Here is a 20733-nt window from a genome sequence, read left to right as displayed (position 1 = left end):
CACTCCTAAAAACCATTAAAGACATTTTACAGTAATTTGCTTTAGGGGAAAGGAACCAAAATATATATTTCCCCTTTTCACCTAATTTATTGTGGCAAACCAAGGTTCACTGCACTAACAAAATGTTTTAATTCTAGATTTTAAGAGACATTATGCTACATCTCCAGCTTAAATTTTCTGTTTCAATAAGAAATGTCATCACAAAAGGGGGAAAAATCCCAATGTTATGTTATTTTATGGGATCTTTAAATCTCTAAGTAAATGGAAGGGTAATTTTTTTTTAGACGTTAACTGTACCACAGTAATAATGTTAAAAGGGAAAGAAAGAAGACTAAACTCCAGAGGATGTGAAGTACAATGGGATAGAGCTTAAAAAATGTTTATCCATGTTATCCACAAGACTTGAAAACATAGGGTGATCTCCAACAATATGAAGAGGACCATTCAAGCCCACATATACTACACCTTTGAGTGGCTTATACCATCAACCTCAAACATCAACAAGAAGGTACGTGCAGCGGTCCAGGCCCTGAGGCAGTGACCATGATGCGACACACTGGTGAAAGCCAAGGTGAGCGACGACCAACTGAAACACAGGTGCAATTACAGGTGGATTGTGGAAGTCAGCAGTTGCAGCTCTTTTCTCGCTCCGCTTCCTCCTCAGCTGGATAAAGAACTTTGGCAGTGAGGCCACTCTTGACCCCATCCCAGCCGTCACGAGTGGAGATCTCACCCATCTTCATCAGCTCATAAATGTCCCGTGTGAGCAGCTCGAAAGCACGTTCCACATTGCTGTTGCATTTGGCTGATGTTTCCACATAGCGGATTCCGAGATCGGCCGCTAGCTGCTCGGCCTCATCTCGTGTCACCTTGCGATCGCGGCTCAGGTCGCTCTTGTGGCCGATCAGGATGTAGACCATGTGATGAGGCAGGATGTGCTCGCTGACTTCTCGGTGCCATTCCCGCACATGATCAAAGGTCTTCCTGTTCGTCAGATCAAAAACTAAGAGACCGCCCACAGAGTTGCGATAGTAGGAAGTGGTGATAGACCTAAGGGGGTGAAGAAAAACATTTTTAAGACTCCAAGAACCAAATCCATGCGTCCATAAGTTTTCAGCTAAAGAATGTTTTCATGCATTTTGGTAATAAGATTAAACTTGAAATGGGAACTTGACATTATACATCCCCTTGAAACTACAAAAAATCTATTTTTAAAGACTGAAGACTATTGTAATATGCATGCATATTATGCATGAAATCTACCTAACAACCAGAACAGAATAGGCAGACTAAAGAACTGTGATTTATATATTTCTTCAAAATTTTACACACAATACCCCATGATGACAATGTGAAAAAAAGGTTTTTTGAAATTGTTGCAAATTTATTAAATATAAAAAACCTGAAAAATCACATGCATACGTATTCACTGTCTTTGCCACAAAGCTCTAACTTGAGCTCAGGTACATTCTGTTTCCACTGATCATTCTTAAGTTGTTTCAGCAGCTTAATTGGAGTTCACCTGTGGTAAATTTAGTTGATTGGACATGATTTGAAAAGGCATACACCTGTCTATATAGGGTCCCAGAGTTGACAGTGCATGTCAAAGCACAAACTAAGCATGAAGACAAAGGAATTGTCTGTAGACAAAGACAGGACTTACTCGAGGCACAAGGCAGGGGAAGGTTACAGAATTAGTTTTTTTTTTTTTTTTGCTTCTCTGAAAGTTCCATTGAGCAAAGTGGCCACCATCATCTATGAGGTGAAGATGTTTGGAACCACCAGGACTCTTCCTAGACCTGGCCGGCCATCTAAGCTGAGCGATAAGGGGAGAAGGGTCTTGGTCAAGGAGGTGATCAATAACCCGAAGGTCACTCTGTCTGAGCTCCACCATTCTTCTTCGGAGAGACGAGAACCTTACAGAAGGATGACCATCTGTGCAGAAATCCACCAATCAGGCCTGTATGGTAGAGTGGCCAGACGAAAGCTACTCCTCACCAGGAATTTGCAATAAGGCATCGGAAGGACTCTCAGACTCATAAGAAATAAAATTCTCCGGTCTGATGAGACTAAGATTCAACTCTTTGGAGTATGTGCTAGGCATTACTTTTGAAGAAAACTAAACACCACTCATCACCAGGATAATACCATCCCTACAGTGAAGCATAGTGGTGGCAGCATCATGCTATGGGGATGTTTTTGAGCAGCAGGAACTGGAAGACTAGTCAGAATAGAGAGAAAGATGAATGCAGCAACGTACAGGGACATCCTGAATGAAAACCTGTTTCAGAGTGTTCTTGACCTCAGACTAGGGTGGGGGTTCATCTTCCAGCAGGACAATGACCCAAAGCACACCACCGAAATATCAATGGAGTGGCTTCACAAGAACTTGTTGAATGTACCTGAGTGGCCCAGCCAGAGTCCAGACCTAAATCCTATTGAACATCTCTGGACAGATCTGAAAATGGCTTTAGACTATCACTTCCCATCCAACCTGATAGAGCTTGAGAGGTACTGCAAAGAGTAATGGGCAAAAATTCCCAAAGACAGGTTTGGTAAGCTTGTGGCATCATATTCAAATAGGCTGTAATTGCTGCCAAAGATGCATCAACAAAGTATTGAGCAAAGGCTTTGAATACTTATGTATATGTGATTTTTCAGTTTTTATTTTTAATAAATTTGCAACAATATCAAAAACTCTTTTTTCACATGGACATTTGGGGCATTTTGTGTAGAATTCTGGGGAAATAAATTAATTTAATCCATTTTGGAATAAGGCTGTAGCCTGTAACATAAAAAATGTGGACAAAGTGAAGTGCTATGAATACTTTCCGTATGCACTGTATATATAAGTTTAAGTAAAAGTCTTTAAAAGCAGAAATGAGCAAACTAAGCTTTTAATTTATTATTATATATATTTTTATATGTAATAGCTTTTTTTCTTTCAAAATATTATTTTAAATAAACACACAGGGACTCTTGACCTCTGGTGGCAATAAACTGGGGCATTATCTGCCCTTACTGAAATTAACTGTAATTACACATTTAATCCTACTAAATCATATAACTAAAAGGATTTGCCTATTTTACGCATGCATACAGTAGTCTATACAATTTTTTTATACCTGATTGTTCAGAATACAATATAAACAAGAAAAATGTTTGAGGCGGTTGATTTTGTTTTGATGAATGGTTCTTTAAAGCTCTGAGGCTGATGTTTGTGCTTCCCTAAAGGCAAGTGGTGCTTTAAAATATAGGACAAACAGATCAGAGACATCATGATCTAAGCCCAGTGACAGGACTTAACCAAACACATGCTCATTGCAGAATCTAAACAGGTGAGGCATATGACACTGGAACAAACAATGAGATAAGAGACATTTTTATTCATTCATAAACAGCCTGCTAGGCCTGATCCTTATTACACCCTGCCCAGAAGATATAATACAGACATAAAGGAAGAGAATTCTAGAATATAGCATTGCAGTAAATGGTTAACCTAGAAACACAATTCTGCACACAATATTACACAACCAATGACACCACAAAATGCATGCATACTTGCTGTCATTCTATTTTACAAACCGTACAGCCAAGTCATGCACACACACATTCAGTCCATGCAGTGCATGAAGACATAGCCAGCAGATGGTCAGTGCATAATGATAATAATACTAATACCACTACTACTAATGATGATGGCAGAGCACTTTATGGCCACTAACCTGAATCTCTCCTGTCCGGCTGTATCCCATAACTGTAGTTTGATTTTAACCCCAGGTTCGATGTCTATTGAACGGGCGTAGAAATCCACACCGACCGTCGGATCCGCTACATCGCTGTATATGCCATCCGTGAACCTCTTGAGCAAAGATGATTTGCCCACCGTCGAGTCCCCGAGTAAAATTATCCTGAACTGGTACTGCCATAAAGTATCCATGGCATGGCGAGTCAAAAGCTCCAGCCACAGACTCAAAGACAAAGCAGGAGCGCTAACGGTGTTTACATTGGGCAGTATGGAGCGGAGAGGAGAGAAGAGGTGGGGGCGGGCGAGAGGAGAGGTGAATGTGCTGCAGTCATGTGATGCGCTAATGTTCACATCTCATTTCTTAACTAATGTGTAACCGAATTACTTTCATTTAAGCATATGATGAAGCGATACATGTATTGCGAAATAAGATTTTCATAGGCTATATTATTATGATCTGTTTAGCATATGTAGTGTTTGATTCACTAAAATGCGATGAGCAAAGATGGATTGAGATTATTTTAACCTATAAAAACAGGGGTAAAGTTCGTGTAAGGGCCCCTCGATGTTTATTGCTGTTACAACATCAGTGATAAAAGAAAACTCTAACAGCCTTAGTGTACAATAAAATGTAATAAATGTAAAAAATGTAGGCCTAGGCTATTTAACAATGATAATATATTCTCACTTACTATCTTTTTCTTTTTTTTGTTTTTTTCTTACAGTAAGTGACAGCAGCAAATAATCTAACGTTAGTCGTTTCTCCTCGCGTTTGGAATCAAAAAAGCGGCTATAACTCTGCACCCGGAGCATGATTTCTTAACCCAAATGTAAATCCGCATCGTATGGCATGATAATATCTGTATTTATCCTCTGTATTTATGTATTTGTGGTTACTGAAGGCCTGTGCTCCTGGATCTATCCTAGTGGAGTCTGCTTACTCTGTCCATGGTGCTGAATGATAAATGTGCGGCTGGGGGGCGTGTGGTCAAAACAAGTACTGTCCAGAAAAATCCGATAGACTTTAATGATAATAATAATATAATAATAATAATAATAATAATAATAATAATAATAGTATTAGTAGTAGTCGTTAATTCGCTTGTTATCTAACCAACCAGATGTTACTAATCCAAATGTCATAATTGTATAGATTGCCATAATCTTGTTCATTTCTTTGTTTGTTAATTTATTCATTTGTTTGAGCAAGGCCATTTTCAGCTGAGCACGGTTGTCTCATTTTTTAAACATAGTTTATTTGTTTATTTTGTGCATATGAGTATTACTATTTTATTTTAAAATAATTATTTAAGTTGCCTAAATAAAACAGTGTTGCGAGATTCAAACAACATCTTTTTTTCTTTCATTTTTTTTCTTAATTTTTTTTATTCAAGAACAAAAATATACAACCACAATCAGGAGATCAATATAAGAGAGATACGAATGAGGAAACATACAAGCTACATTAGCTGCAGGGAAAAAAAGACTAACAAAACAAAGAAAGGGTTAAGTTAATTACGATTTTATAAAAGCGTATGAAAATAAATAAATTAAGATAATTAAAGGAAACCTATCTAACTGAAATCAGAGTCAATTGACAACCGTTCTTTATAGTACCAATCGGACACATAATTTGTTATTATTACACATACGGAAAGATTTCAGCAGAAGCAGCAGAAAATGTTGAAAAGTAGGGAGTGAAGCCACGCATTTCTTATGTATAAAAAATTCCGATCATTATAAAAAAAATAATAATCTTATTACTATATTAGAAATCCCAGTCGTCATTTAGTCGCAAAACTACATATCCCATCGAGCTGTGTGACTGAACAATGTCATTCAGCCAATCAGCGATGAGCCAGTTCACCAATCAGCGTTAGTTACCGCCGTATAAAACATAACGTCACAGTCTCAGCTTCCTCCTTTTCAACTGCTTTCTAAATGGGTGAAGGTGGGTACGAGTCAATCTTTAAACATCGAATGCTGTTTATGAGTTTGAAGTTTTTAAGTCGTCGATTTTGTCAGTTTGATTGTTTCTCCAATATTTAGTTTGAGAATTGTTGGCTTGAGTCGCAGGATGTTTTAATTCTTTGTGTCTTTGAGATGTATTGTGTTGGGTGGAGGCGAACTCTCAACAAAACGCATTCTATTTTTATGATAAAAGCTACCGTTTATAACTGTAAAAGAACTGCAGATAGTAAAAATTCCGTGTTTTTGTCGTTTCAACTAAGTAACTTTGGATGAGGCGCCATTACACTCTACACACATGATTAGCCCTAAATACTTGCTGCTAACTTTTGTGCGTTTTTAAGCTAACTTTTTTTCTTTTTTTTTTTTTTTTTTTTTTTGTATCTTTCAGATGTTAACGTTCCCTGAAATGGGAGTTCAGTTTAACCACGTTGTTCCACCGCTAATCACAACTTTCTGTCCAGAGGTAAAAAAAGATCTTTACACTGTATTGATGCTTAACGTTTTAAACTGTATAGCATATTGAAGTCATTTAGGCCAAATCGTAATATTACGTTCGGTCATGACTATGGCATTGTTTTTGCCATATGCGTACAATTGTGTTAATCTTCGGATTTGAGAAATTATTTTGGTAGTATAATAACTTTAAATCTTAATATATGCAATCAAAAGTAATACCTTTTTACTTCATGTTTTAATGCAAATTCAATTAGATCCACTTTGGTAAACGGTAAGCCTTATCTAACAAACTGTATTGTAAATAAATCATGAATATTTTCATATTTATCAATTGTATTACTGTAATAAATCTGAATAATTACACACAAGTAAATAAACAGAATCAATGATGGGATAAAAATCTGAAAAGATTGCGTGCAGGCCTAGTCATGATACTTAAATGTTAATTACAATGTGAAACTCCTGTTTGGCAATTCAAGTTGTTGAAGATTTAAGTGGGTTTTGCAAGTGTGTCTTGCTGAATGAAAACTCTTTTGCTATACCCTTTAAAGAGTATAGTATACGCCCAGTGTCGAGCTCACCTAAAGATATTTACTATAGTAGTTCCAAAACTTTTTTTAGGTTTATTTAATAAAGTATTTTGAAGAAAGCTGAAACTGACAATTGATTTTCGCTTGAAAGTAAATCAGTTACAGGCCTCCAATTTTAAAGTCCTCTTAACAGAAGAGACCTGCTTGACTTGAAGGTTGAGTTAATTGTTCATGGGTAAACTGTCCCTCTTAGTAAGACTGAAGTCATTTTTCAAGGCCCTGATCGAAGCTGTCCTGTTCATCTATAGCAGGTACTGGTCAAACAGGAGCCAATAGCAACACTTTTACCGACGGTCGCTGTACAGTTTGCTTGTAGCTGTCCCAGCAACATTAAGGAAAAGGACAACTGACTAATTTTTTTTGGTAAACGTTCTACTGCGTGTAGCCTCTTTCTAACTTTTTTTTTTTCTCATGCAGGTTGGATGATGCAGAGCAAGCTGAATGTGTGCACCTGAAAGAAACCCCATTATGATCTTCCTTGATGGGGGCTGAATGACCAACCTTGAAGGTTTGTTTGTTAATGTTTTTTTTCTTTGATTAAACCAAAGAGGGGGGGGGGGGTAATATGGGCCCTCACAGTAAAACTACATTCATAGAAGGATACTGGGGTGCATCCTTCAGAGTGTTTTATACTTAGAAAACTTTATTTATCCCGCAGGAAATTGCTTATGTAATGACTGCCATAACACACAGAACACAGAAACACAAAACCACAAGACAAAATAAATAAATTAAGTGAAATAAGTCACATAAATCCAACCAATCTATAAAAGGAAACAGCCACAATACATAAGTATACAAACTATTATATAAGATATTACACTTAAAAGAATCAGTGGTAACTAATACTAATAAGTCATATATCAAGTAATGAAAATAATATTAACCAAAACTAATATTACACATAAAACAATTACACATACAATAATGTGTACACATAAAACAAATGTGTAATGGCCAGATGAGTTCGACTTAAGGATACAGAATTGACAACCAACAGTGACATTGGTCTATCGTTACACCTCTAATTGAACCATAAGGTATATTAAAGCTTAATTGGCTTTTCATGGCCCTGATTGAAGCTGTCCAGTTTGTCTGTAACTGGTGCAGATCAAACAGGAGCCGATAGCAACACTTTTACTGACGGTCGCTGTGCAGTTACCTGTAGCTGTTTCAGCAACATTTAGGAAAAGGACAATTGAATGCTTCCCCATTAGTTTATTTTTTATTTTTTTTTATTTTTTGTGTGTTAAATATCACTTGTATGTAGCTCTGGCTAACTGTTACTTTTTTATGCAGGTTAAATTGTGCAGAACAAGCTGAATGTTTCGACATGGAGACCTCCTGTCACGATGCTTCTGGATGAGCTAAATGAACAAACATGAAAGGTTTGTTTGCTATTGGTTTTTGTGTTTGTTGGCTGTGATGACAAACTTGCCCTCTCTGAGAGAGCAGCTCTATTATGACAATCAAAAACTTTGCTGAGCCAACTGTAACTCTAAGGTTTTATGTTTTTATTTTTTTTAATTGTACTTAGTACTTGACTAAAAAAAAAAAAAATTCATTTTCTATTTAGCCAGATGCAGTCAGTGCAGTGCTTTTCAAGTGGCCACAGTAAGCCATTGTTCTGGTAAGTTCAACATTAATTTTAGTGTTGCACGTATGCGAGAATCAGTGCTCCTAATTTGCGCTTCATTCTCTAACTACGTGCTAAATTAATGGGGAGCCTTTGACCGCCTGTCTGCTGGTGTCTGTGTCGGTCACTCTACTGTCCAACATAAACCAACTGGTTGCGCATGATGACTCCCCATCTGGGTCCAAGATTAACCCCTATAGTTTAAATTTGTACCTAAGATTGAAGCTTTAGCTCATTTTAAGGTTATTTACACTCCCATTACTTAAACTTGTAAAATTCACTTAAGCTTTTATTATTATTATTTTTTTTTTAGAATAACTTAACCGTTAAAATACTTTCTGCCATTTTTATTTTATCAGACATGTGGAGGGTGAGCTTGTTTTGAATTTTGTGACTGGAACACGATGATGTTACAAATGTATAAATTGAATATATTTTTGTGCTTAGGTGCTGGTTAACTGTAGGAATGGTGGTACAGTCTGCTTAAGTAGGTATGATTCTGTAAGCTTAATTTTTATTTTTATTTTTGACTGATCAAGGATGATAGTATATTGATGGTGACTGCTGGATGAAACTTGCGGATATGGGACTGAGATCAGTTTTTGTTAAACATTTTAAACGTGCTTTGTTTGTTTTGACTAACAAAGTTCTGTTTATTTTTCTTCCTACAGGAACTTGACTGGTGCGGTTGTCTCAACTTTAACTGGTTTACATGTGCAACTTTTTTTTTTTTTCCCCCCCCAATAAACCCTTTTAAATAAAAGTATTTTAAAACTATTCTAGACTGCTGTTTTGTTTGCAAATGATACTAAAGTAATATTGGACCATAAATTTAAAACAATCAATTATTTTCCACCAATATGTATTTCATGTTAAATAAGTTTGACTTTATGCTGTAAAATAACAAAGATACATGACAACTTTAGTGTAACTCCATACCATTTTATTACTGGAGACAGGTGTACAACAAACCAGCTGGTACTTGACAAACTCCATCACAATGAAGAAAATCTATTAACTTTCCCCCAATGGGATGTCAAACCTTATTGTCATTGCATACAAAAACGATAAATTTCATAAAATAAAGCTACTAATCTTCTGATGACCATTGACGCGACCACTTTTAAAACAACATCCTCTTCAGACAGCAGGCCCTGAAAACAGGAGAAAAGAAAAATGTTCTTGCTGTAGATATAATAACATTTAACACTGCCACACAAGTGTTGCCTTACCATTTACTGCTTTTATTCCTGAGCAATTGAACGTAGTTTCAGGTCTGCAATCTCCAAATCAGGAGAACTACTGCCACTTCGGTCACTGTATGCATCTCTGTGAACACAAAACAGCTTTAATTTAATTCTACATAAAAAGCTTATCACAACTAATGGCACTGCAATGAATCAAAACATTAACTGAGATCTTAATTTCCCCTTTTTTATTATGAACCATCTTTTGAAGATGAGATTGGGTAAGAGAATTTTGACTGCTTATGGAACATGGGTCCATACCGTGGTGACAATCGACACCCTTTCTGCAGGTAACTTTGAAGCCTCCCTGCAGCAGCCAAAAGCAGGCCCAAGTATGGTGGCGATGGCTTTATTGGTCTTGATGTGAATTCTGGGTGATACTGAACACCAACGAAATAAGGGTGATCTGCAAAAACAACAAAAAATCATGCTATTTATTGTACATGTAATATATTACTATGACAATCCTTAAACCTGAAAAGTACACAAGTCAACAAAATATACAACCAAGGTTGCCAATTATCAATTTTTCTGACTAAATAGCTAAATTTTCATAACATTTAATGAAAGGAAAAAGGCTGATATTTATATATAACATTAAAAAGTTAAAATTAGAGCAATAGTAAAGGTCTGAGTTTGACTCATTTTGCATGACTTCAATGGCTACTATGAGAACAGTAGATTGTTTACCTCTGATATTTAAATAAATCTGAGGTACTTAACTGTTTGCATGGCTGCAAAGTGCTCCCACTTTTATATTTGATAGCTCTATCATAATTTTAAGATGCAGTCATTTTAAAGTCAAAGCTTTTGATTTATTTTATTATAGCATGATGGATTGTTAAAAAGTACACTCTTGAGAATGCACTTGACTTAAATGCTTGAAGAGTGTGAAAATAATAATATTAATGACGTTTTACATAGTGTATTTAATAACAAAACATGATCCCTACACCCAAAATGACTGTTTATGATAAACATTGGTGTTGACGTGAAAATATGGTAATTATTTACAGTTTTAATTTAACCTGATTTCCTCTCACTTACCGTCCATCTCTATGACCTCCATTCTCTCACCCTCCACATCTTGACCCACAAATCGGAAGCCTTTCTCCTCAAAATGATGCTTCAGTTCTGGGTTCACCTGAACAGAAAGAAGGGTTTTGGTTTTATGTATACTGCTACACAAATTTAAAAACATATGTTCATAAAAACCCTTAAAACTGCAATAAAATGACAACTGTTAACGTGCCATTTGTTTAAACAAACATTCAGAGCATATGCTTTGTCTGCATGTTCAGTATCAGCGACAAGCCACTTTGAAATCTAACCATAGCTACCAGTAGAATAACTTTTTGTCCTCACAACATTTTCAAAAATAATGTTTTTTTTTTTCTTTTAATGTTTTAAGCATATATTTGGCAAATCTTGTTCTTGTATGTCTATGTTAACAGATGCGTCACAGGCCCTGCCTGGTAGATGTTATGATTTGGATAAAAAAAAAAAAATGATTCTGACAAAATTAGGAATGCACCAATAAGGATTTTATGGCCAATATCGATAAGAGATCACTCTTAGGATTTGGAGGCCGATATACTATACCCGACAAATATAAGTATTTCAAAATGTTATATTTTTATACAGTCAATTGATTTTCTTTTTAAAACTTAATAAAAGTTTGAACTGATCTTATGAACTGAATAGCCTACTCAGTAGAAAAAGCAATTATTTCAAAATTGCAGGGTAATTATATAGACCCAGATTCATGATTTCACATAAATCCACATGCCAAAAATCATTTATTACCTTTTTTTCGCATAGCAAATTAACAAGCAACTTGACTGTTGCATAAAGATAATAGGTTACAAAACAAAATTGGACTTAATTAACAAACAAGTTCAAATAAATATATTTGAATTAAAATGAAAATGAACTAAGAACTGAAACCAGCTCAAATGTTTCTGAATAAAAGGAGTTACAGTAATGTACACGAGTAAAAATACATAATGTCCGAAAAGGCGTTTTGAGAGCCGTTTTGACAGTTCAGAGTCACCGTACAAGCGAAAAGCTAAATACAGGTTGGATGATCTATTTCAGAAAATGCAGCATAAATTCATCCTATTTGGCATTTTAGATTCTTTTGAACATGTAGGTGCAGCTTGTCAATCAGAAAAAGCTTCTTTGGTCATTCTTGCTGTCAAATGCGATGAGAGGTTTATGATAAACTGCTGTGAGTTTGAAAGTAACGGCAGGCGCTGTGTCAGATTTGACCTCGAAAATCAGATTTTTATACAACACCCAAGCATTGAACACAGATAACTTTATGACAAACACAGTGCATTATATAAAGACAGAATGTGGCAGAGAGTTGAGAACCCCTATGCTCGATTCAGTCACTAGCGGACCTCTCCCCTGCTGCTATAAAGGCTTTTTCGGCCTAATTTTGATATCAGGTTGATAACGATAACATAAAAAATAGCATTTAATCAGCCGATGATGATATGGCTGCTGATATATGGTGCATTCCTAGATAAAATACGGGTTATTGCTTGTTTGCAAGACTACCGCCCATAAATTATAAACAGCTTGAGGTTGACTAAATTAAGACAAAATGTACACTTTCTTTCAAATGATCAAAAATGTTTTTGCGTATATTATCCCTAGTCCTAACTTTACTGTTATAGTTTGTCATTACATACATGTTATAAATAAATAACATACCTCAAAACGATGCCTGTGTCTTTCCTCAACATAATCTACATCTCCGTAAAGTTTTCCTGTGAAAGATAAAACAATCGTTGAAGAACTCATTGCATACATGATGTTACGGTTGGTGAACTGCACTTACTAAGTATGCTGCTTTTATTTTTGAAAATAGTTCGCCTTTTTCCCAGCCGCATCGTTCCTCCCATCTGCCCTGGATTGTGCTCTGGCATGTCAATCACCTGAGGGATGAACAATTAAACATCAGCTCTATTATTTTCTGACCTAAACTGGACAAAAAACTCAAATTGAAACTAAATCCAATACTCACCACAGGATGTTTTGTTTCTGGGTCAAATTCTGTAGAGTTAGCATCTGGGTAAAAGAGAAAAAAAAACAGTTCAAATCTGCTTGGTAAAAACAATCCTTACAACTTCTAGTTTTTCTGTTTGTGAAGTACCTGTCCAATCTAACATGTTCCTAGCAAATTCACACACGGCTAACTGCATCCCCAAACACACGCCTGAAACACAAATAGTTTAGATGCGTTACAATTTCAGCCGCTGCATAACATTTTGGATAAATTTAATTTTGAATCGTTTCCTACCTAGGAATGGCTTTTTCTGTTTCCTGGCCCAGTTGATGGCCTGAATCTTGCCCTCTGTCCCTCGTACTCCAAAACCTCCAGGTACTAAAATACCACTGAAGACATAAAAAAAAAACAAACAACACACTTTGTCTCAACCCCTTTAGTATTTTGTAGTGTATTAAATAGCATAATAGTACCAAACGAAGTGGCAAGTATAAACATTGTAAGGCCTAAACTGATTTGTAAAATATAGATTAATGGTTTATTTATTCAACACACAAATGCAATTTAGTGTACCTCTGCCATATGAATATTGCATATACTACTATTGTTATGTAATGAGAATTTGCCAATATGCTGTGCAGCTACAATCACAAATCATATATTATTCATTGTGTCCAAATCCATATCATTATAAATAAGCACATTTAGGCCTTCTGAATTCGAAAGCACCATTATGGTATTTACATAACCTTGTAAAAGCAGGGTAGATTTCACATTCGTAAAATCATGGATGTAAATGTAACCATTGTAGGCCTAACTGAAAAGAGCTTGACTCATTTTACTGCATTACTCACTCTGAACTGCAGAGCTTCTGCCATGCCTCATGGTACTTCACTGGCTCTTCCTGTAACATGCTGGGCTCCAAATCTGCAGAGTCAACATACTGGGGAAAAAAAGTAGAATGGGTTAACTTTTATTGATGCGTGTTTAGTGAGATATTTTCTTAAATTTATGTAGGCAGTGAGCCATCTGTTTCACCCACCTTAACCTCTAGTTTGTGGCTGATGGCGAGAGCAGAGTGCTCCAGGGCTTTGATCACTGAGGCGTACGAGTCCGAGAACTTGGTGTACTTCCCCACCAATGCAATGGAGCATTGCTCCAACAGCCTGTCTGATCTACCATACAAACAATATAAAAAATATGTATATACTTTTGGTGGAACTAGGAAGCATTTTTGTAACACATACCATGTTTAAAGTGCCCTATTATGAAATTTAGAAAATTCAAAAACAGCTCTAGGTTCACACTTAAATCCCTCTCCCTCAATCACTGTAGCAAACTGTGGGGATCAAAATGCATTACGACACAAAGGTGCTATGCTTCTGCACTGTGTTTTTTCTTTAAATTCTGAAGACGAGTCTGTTGAATCAATGGTTAAAGTTGTTTGAAAGCTGCAGGTAAGTGTGTTAAAGCAGAGTTGGAAATAAGCTCTACAGGGCTATGGATGTCTGAGAACTGAGTTTGACACCCCTATCATAGACTATAGATCACAGGTTTCAAACTCAGTTCCAAAAGGGCAGCAGCTCTGCACAGTTTAGTTCCAACCCTAATTAAACACACCTGATCAAACTAATTGAGTCCTTCAGGCTTGTTTGAAACCTACAGGTAAGTGTGTTGAAGCAGGGTTGGAACTAAACTGTCCAGGGCTTCGGCCCTCCAGGAATTTAGTTTGACACCCCTGCTATAGATGCACATGGAACATTGTCACACCTTGAAGGTGACTATGCCAGTACACAAATTATTTGGACCAGCTTCTTCTTCCTTTAAATCACAATCTGTAAGTGTGATTAAAATGGCTGCCCTCTTGTTCTGTGGCATGCAAAATGATCCAAGCAGTTAGTAGGGCTATGGTTAACACACCAGAGTTAAGCACAGTGGTCAAAGTTCACACCAGACCAACTTCTGCATCTATGTTGATTAATACTAAATGCTGTTATTACTTGGAGTTATAATGTAGAATAAAGCAATATGCTGGTGTATAAACTGTAGTGATTTATCAACTCACTCCTACATTGGGCTCACACATATAATGAACCATGGTTGCCTGCTTGTTTCAATACAAATTAGCTGTTATGGGCATTGCAAAGAACAAAGTAGACCTATCACAAAAGACTGGGTCATCAGACCAATCACTGTAGATTAATGTCACAAAAAGGAGGGGTTTGGAAAATCAAATTACTAAACAAATCATGTAAAAATACATGTGTATTATGAGATAAAAGTTTTTTTTGATGATGCATATCTTTTTAATATTGATGTATGAACTGATCCTGAGTTTCCATATTTTAAATGCATATTTTTACCTGTCTGACATCTCTTTCCACTTTGCGAGCATCTTTCTGGGTCTGTTTTCAATAGGCAGGTTCAGTCTGCGACAGAAATATCCCACAACACCCTGGTCTTCCAAGAGCAGTGGCACTCTGTAGATAGAGGACACATCATGGACGCAGATCACCTGTAGAGAATACCAAATCACATCACTGAGATTCGGAAACAAACTATGAATACATGACTAGCATAAGAAAATTATTATTACAACAATTAATAACTATCAAGTCCCATAATTCAACTAATGTAATAAGAAAGAACTTAAACTTCTGGATAAACTATGAACATTGTGTAATTTTCATGAGGAGTTTTCCTGACCATATAAATGTAAATACATGCAGTTGTTAAAAGTAAAAAGGGAAAAAAACAGTATCCTAAATCAATTTGAGCAGGAGGCAGGCTTTACATATTTTTCTTTTTGAAAATTCTTACACTTAATTTCCAACTTATGTGGGTAACTTACATTACAGTTATGCTGGTGGCATTCAAGCCTACCCAGACTTACCTGTTCAGGTTCCACATGACAGAACATGGATATCTTCTCTTTAACTGAATTATCAAGTGGAGTAGAGCATCGGCACATTATCTGAAATAATAAGAATAAATGAACATTAAAAATTCTGAGTGACTGGGCTAAACTATTTGACAAGGAACTGACAGATATTTAATAGGCTCAATATCTGTAAAAATAATTTTTAAAAATTGCATAAACCTAGTTTACTCTACACAATCATTTAAAAATACATTTTAAATATGTCGTGAATTCATAACATCAAATAGGTTTGGTTTCCATACTTACATTTTGTTTCAAGATCTGTTTACACCTGTTATTACAACTGTATTTGTCAATCTGAACAAACACACTACTCATGAAGGACACTAAAAACAGCTATAAATGAAATCTAAAATTCTTAGAGTAGTCAGCTGTCAACCACTTTCAGGGCCGGTAGAAAACCCATTTGATCAGACTAAAGTGATTTGAATGTGGTCAAGCAACATTCTGACATAGCATGTTATCTTTATGGGACATGTTATCAGACAACGCACCAAAACAAAGCATTCATTTTCACTGTGATGTCCCCAAAAAAAGAACAAAATCATGAAGAGATAAGTGGACAAAAAAGGAAAATTCTGTCAACATTTATTTTTGAAACCTTTTTAAGTTTCTTCTTTGTGTTGAACACAAGGTTACAGGTTATCTTATTGTTCAACAGAACAAAGTATTTCAAAAAGGGTTTGAGACCACATAAGGGAGAATAAACTAAGTAAATGATCACTTTTGGGTGGAATATCCCTATAACTGCCATGCACATCATTTTCATTTATTTGCAGTTCATTTAGCCAATAATACTTAGGTGCGCTACCAAAAAAGTGATGCAGAGTGTGATAAAATAAGAGAACAGGGTCTCAGCAAGATATGAAAAGCTGTCACATAAGTAGAGGCCCCAGACACATTAATAAAATTATATGACTGGTAGAAGCAGGGCCTGAAAAATTTTGCTATTACAATAGACCAAATCTCTCTCACAGAAGCTTTTTATGGGACCTTTTCTTGTCTCAGATAGGACAGCAGAGATATGATTTAAAAACTGATGCAGAGAGAAGAGAGAGTAATTGGCAAAGGACTGCAAGGCTGGAATCAAAATCAGGTCACCATGAACAAATCTAAGCTACATCTGTGAGATTAACTCAAAGCGTAGCTGCATTGACAATTTTGTACATACCACAAACAGAAATGTCCTATAAAACTTGACTCACCAGGTCAGGTGACAATCCCAGTCCTCTGAGCTCTCTTACGCTGTTCTGGGTGGGTTTGGTCTTCTGTTCTCCAGTGGCACTTGGCTGGACATCAACAATGACACAGAATGTGCACATGTAATATGATGAGATATATATATACACACACACACACACACACACACACACATACATACATACATACATACATACATACATACATGTATAATGCAATGTTCTGTGTGAGAAAATTTGAATAAACAGAACTCACCTGTGGCACTAGACTGACGTGAATATTGCAAAAGTTCTCTCTCTTGACTTTAAATTGAAACTGTCTGAAGGCCTCAACAAAAGGCATGCTCTCTATGTCTCCAACTGTCCCACCCAACTGCAAAAAGGCATATATAAAATTCAGACATAAGCCCGTTAAAAGTAAATTATTTACTTCATCACACTTTTCCTACCTCAATGACGCAAACCTGAGGCTCAACATCATCATCATCTACAGGAATTTTGGCTTGACGCATCACCCACTCCTGGATAGCATCAGTTATGTGTGGCACCACTGGAACAAATGAATAAACAAGTTCTTCCAACTTACTTGCATCAAGAGATTTTGTCTAAGTCTATTGGACAAGATATGAATTTGGACTAAAGTTATCGTTTTAAAAGGACTTAGCCTTTAAAAGTATTAACATAAGACAATCTACTTACCCTGCACGGTTTTGCCCAAATAATCTCCCCTGCGCTCTTTGTTAATGACAGACTGGTAGATCTTTCCTGTGGTCAGGTTATTGTCTTTGGTGAGCCTGATGTCCAGAAAACGTTCATAGTTTCCCAGATCCAAATCAACTTCACCCCCATCATCCAAAACAAACACCTCACCTGGACAAAAAGCAAAACACATCTATTTTACAAACACACCACCGAGCTCGTAAGTCCTACCAAACAAGTAAGAAAACTACTTTATAATAGCTAACCCATTAGTTATAAATATTTAAACATTTTCTGAAAAAGTGGTTGCTTTTTTGATTTTTACTTTTTTAGCATGATGCTACGCTATGATTGTGAAATAGGCAAATGCTAAGTTGCTGCTAACATTAAAATGGCATTTTTAATGTTGCTATGCTGCCGACCAGGAATTACAGAAGACCTCTACTAAAACTTCCCTTCAGTTTAACAATGGTTTATGAACTTTTCAGCTACTTTTAGAACAAGAATCATTAACTACATATTAAAGCATAGTTATTCAGTATCACAATTCAGCCCCAAAATACTAACAGCAATGTCAAATCTTTGTAGTTCAGCACTTTAAACTACTACATTTTATCCATTTGTCAACAAATATCACGACTTGCTATTTCATAGCAAGTTACAGTCACAGCAATATTGGTCCTCACCTAATCTAATTTGCATGTAACGTTTTATTGTAATAAATATTCTGGAGGCGGAAGAAGTGATAGGTGATGGGAGTTATGTGAGATTACCATGCTCATACGGCGAGAAGGTGCCTGCGTCTATGTTGATATATGGGTCAATCTTGATGGCTGTGACATGAAGGCCGCAGGATTTGAGAATCGTGCCCACGCTGCTGGCTATAATACCTTTCCCAATACCTGAGATCACACCACCTGTCACCAGAATATACTTCATTTTGCTGATCATATGCTGAAAAAGAGAAAAGGCAGAATATGTTTGCATGACAGAATTTAAAAGACAGAAGCTTTGTGATTGAAAGTGATAATTAACTCAAATTTACCCATCCTATGGTCAAATGATTTTTTTTCTTCACAAGAATCAACTGGTCCTAAGCATATTCAAAGAATGTATGTATACGTATTGGTGCATGATGCAAACATGGGTACAAACATGCTGTTTGTTGACAGTGGGGAGTGGATGAATTGTAATTGTTCATCAAAGTGGTATGTAACTGTGCTTCAATGGACCCTTTTCACAAGACTGTTATGATGTGTTTAACGGTCATAGGCACGTTGTATACTTGAAGGCTTTAAATATTAAGATTTAAAATAAAAAAAACTTATATTTATGTATGTATTGTATCATCTTTGCATTAAATTACAAAAAAACTAATTAATGCTTGTTGTGAGAGGGTTTTCCAATGCAGCGTCTATGAACAGAACAGTAAATTTGATGTTTTTTTTTATTATATTTTATTATAAATTATAAATACCTCACATTTTTTGCTCTTTTCTGAAAGGCATAACAACACCATCATGAGCTTTTCTTCCTTTATTTTAGCAAATAGGATTGTAAAAAAAATGTTTGTTGTACTTTTCAATTCACTGCACTCTAAGTTTTACCCAACTATAACGACTTCTGCTGCTGAGAAACTCAAAAATGTGAAAACCTAAAGGGTCTATTGGTTTCAGCAAACAGACAGAAACAGACAGACAGATGAACATCGACTGGTAAAGGTTGGTTCAGTTTCTTGTGTAAGACCACAAAGCATAACTAAGAGACATAGGTATTACTTGATTACATTGGTACCTATTTTTTTTAATCCTTCTTATTGTTCTAACGATTTATAAAAAAGTCAACTGGGGTTGATTGCCTAAATTAACAGAAAACCTCAATCTTTGGAGGGTGTAGCACTGATTTATTTGGTTTCTTCTTAAAAGCAATTTTGACAATCTTTTAACTAAAATCTATAACCAAGTCCAATTGTACATGGCCAAACTCCATCTAATAAGCAAACACTTTAAAGTAACTGATGAAACAGCAATATCTGAAGAAACAAGCAGATCTGAGAAATCATTCAACTAGACTTCTTTGTTCAGCAATAACAGTGACAAGACTAAGTTACGTTTTAGGTTTTATTAAGCATCAAACATCGTAGAGTCAGAGATGAATAGTTCATTCCAGATACACAAATCTTACAGAGTTTCTTAGCATGGAACATTGCAAAACACATTTACAGTCAACTGATGAGGTTGTAGACAATGAGAAAATGTGGATCCCTGACAAAATCTAACGTCGATAAGTTTAAATTGTTTAAGCTGAATTGTTTCTTTCATTTTTTTTTGTTATGGATTTATTATTTATTTTATTATTTATTGGCAGCTTTTACACCAATCTAACACAAAAACTCATTCATCTTAAAACATGTGGTAGTAACTAAATACTATTGTAAATAAAGTTGAAATGCATCACTGCTAGGCTATATACGAGTAATGTGTTCATATAACGTTAACGTTATAATTCATGCTATCGAACTTGTACCATGTGATAACAAAAGAACGGGAGTTTGTTAAACATTTAAGAGTTATAAGGGCTACAACTCTTTTTACATTTAATTACACAGTCTGTATACAAGTGCTGTGTTGTCTCTGTAGGTATGCGCTACGAACACGATTTCAACAACAACGCTAAGAAACGAGCTACTTACCTTACGCTTTGAAGATATGTTTTTGGATGTTTACTGAAATATATTTGACTGGCTTGAAGCGACAGGTATACGCCGATGTCCACAACACAAGAACTGTGGGTGTAAAGTTACAATAAACGTGTTCGCGCTTCTCTTGCTTGCTGTTCCACAACACGTGCCGCTAGACCCGGTGTAGCGGAACAAATACGGCAAGCCGGATGCGCGTTTTGAAAATAGAAAACGACATTTCGTTGGGCTACTGTTCTTGCGTACGGAAGTCTAGCTAGGCCATGCATTAAAATATTACACAATGAATAGCAGACATACTAAAATGGTATAACCAAACAATTACTTGGAGATAAGCATATTAAGTTTAGATGCAAAAATCTATAAATGCCGTTTGATATTTTATTCTAAAAGTTGCATTTTTTTCTCACTTATTGATCACTTTTCTGTTTAGTGATTTATAAGTTCTTATCAATCACTGCCTTTAAAATAAAATAACTGACGAGCAGATTTAGTGATTTGGGGGCCCTAAGCAATTCTAGCCATGGCCCAA

At 36.0% G+C, this 20733-nt stretch overlaps 2 protein-coding genes, 1 long non-coding RNA gene and 4 other non-coding genes across 10 annotated transcripts; 5 read left to right on the top strand and 2 right to left on the bottom strand.

Annotated features, from left to right (window-relative positions):
- Positions 1-284: 284 nt before the first annotated feature.
- On the bottom strand, positions 285-3961 carry rab42a (RAB42, member RAS oncogene family a). The gene is given in 2 exon segments (NM_213042.1): positions 285-1050; positions 3726-3961. Coding segments are annotated over 2 exon segments (642 nt in total). The 5' UTR covers positions 3941-3961; the 3' UTR covers positions 285-623.
- Positions 3962-5667: 1706 nt separating this feature from the next.
- LOC100535315 (uncharacterized) lies at positions 5668-9176 on the top strand. Of its 4 annotated transcripts, none has more exons than XR_012394977.1 (7): positions 5668-5699; positions 6108-6182; positions 7183-7273; positions 8065-8153; positions 8342-8395; positions 8849-8888; positions 9073-9176. It is a non-coding gene; the product is annotated as an uncharacterized lncRNA (long non-coding RNA). The 4 variants fall into 4 exon arrangements; XR_658974.4 differs by having other exon boundaries at positions 8849-8892; XR_012394978.1 differs by lacking the exon at positions 6108-6182.
- LOC137488568 (small nucleolar RNA SNORA16B/SNORA16A family) lies at positions 6978-7113 on the top strand. The gene has a single exon (XR_011007645.1). It is a non-coding gene; the product is annotated as a small nucleolar RNA SNORA16B/SNORA16A family (small nucleolar RNA).
- Positions 7831-7965, top strand: LOC137488567 (small nucleolar RNA SNORA16B/SNORA16A family). Its single transcript, XR_011007644.1, has one exon. It is a non-coding gene; the product is annotated as a small nucleolar RNA SNORA16B/SNORA16A family (small nucleolar RNA).
- LOC137488566 (small nucleolar RNA SNORD103/SNORD85) lies at positions 8181-8256 on the top strand. The gene has a single exon (XR_011007643.1). It is a non-coding gene; the product is annotated as a small nucleolar RNA SNORD103/SNORD85 (small nucleolar RNA).
- Positions 8931-9002, top strand: LOC137488583 (small nucleolar RNA SNORD99). Its single transcript, XR_011007660.1, has one exon. It is a non-coding gene; the product is annotated as a small nucleolar RNA SNORD99 (small nucleolar RNA).
- A 151-nt stretch (positions 9177-9327) lies between the features above and the next one.
- Positions 9328-20383, bottom strand: ctps1a (CTP synthase 1a). The gene is made up of 19 exons (NM_199211.2): positions 20196-20383; positions 18277-18457; positions 17504-17674; positions 17254-17354; positions 17061-17177; positions 16811-16894; positions 15558-15638; positions 15028-15179; positions 13707-13839; positions 13519-13607; positions 12959-13053; positions 12812-12874; positions 12683-12726; positions 12497-12593; positions 12370-12425; positions 10696-10792; positions 9910-10054; positions 9634-9730; positions 9328-9555 (listed from the first exon to the last, which is right to left on the bottom strand). Exons 2-18 carry the CDS (start codon positions 18452-18454, stop codon positions 9646-9648), a joined length of 1788 nt encoding a protein of 595 aa, NP_954681.2. The 5' UTR covers positions 18455-18457; positions 20196-20383; the 3' UTR covers positions 9328-9555; positions 9634-9645.
- Positions 20384-20733: the final 350 nt, after the last annotated feature.

This window comes from Danio rerio, chromosome 19 (assembly GCF_049306965.1).
Source record: "Danio rerio strain Tuebingen ecotype United States chromosome 19, GRCz12tu, whole genome shotgun sequence".
Lineage (NCBI taxonomy): Eukaryota > Metazoa > Chordata > Actinopteri > Cypriniformes > Danionidae > Danio > Danio rerio.
Note: the sequence above shows the minus strand (reverse complement) of the source record. Positions and strands in the feature narration are given on the sequence as shown.

Excerpts from the sequence above, each read along its gene's own strand:
- ctps1a (NM_199211.2), bottom strand. The coding sequence starts at position 18,454 with ATGATCAGCAAAATGAAGTATATTCTGGTGACAGGTGGTGTGATCTCA. Across the intron at positions 13,054-13,518 it reads CAGAAGCTCTGCAGTTCAGA|TGGTATTTTAGTACCTGGAG; the intron begins GTGAGTAATGCA and ends TTATGTCTTCAG. Across the intron at positions 12,594-12,682 it reads CAGAAACAAAACATCCTGTG|GTGATTGACATGCCAGAGCA; the intron begins GTGAGTATTGGA and ends TTCATCCCTCAG.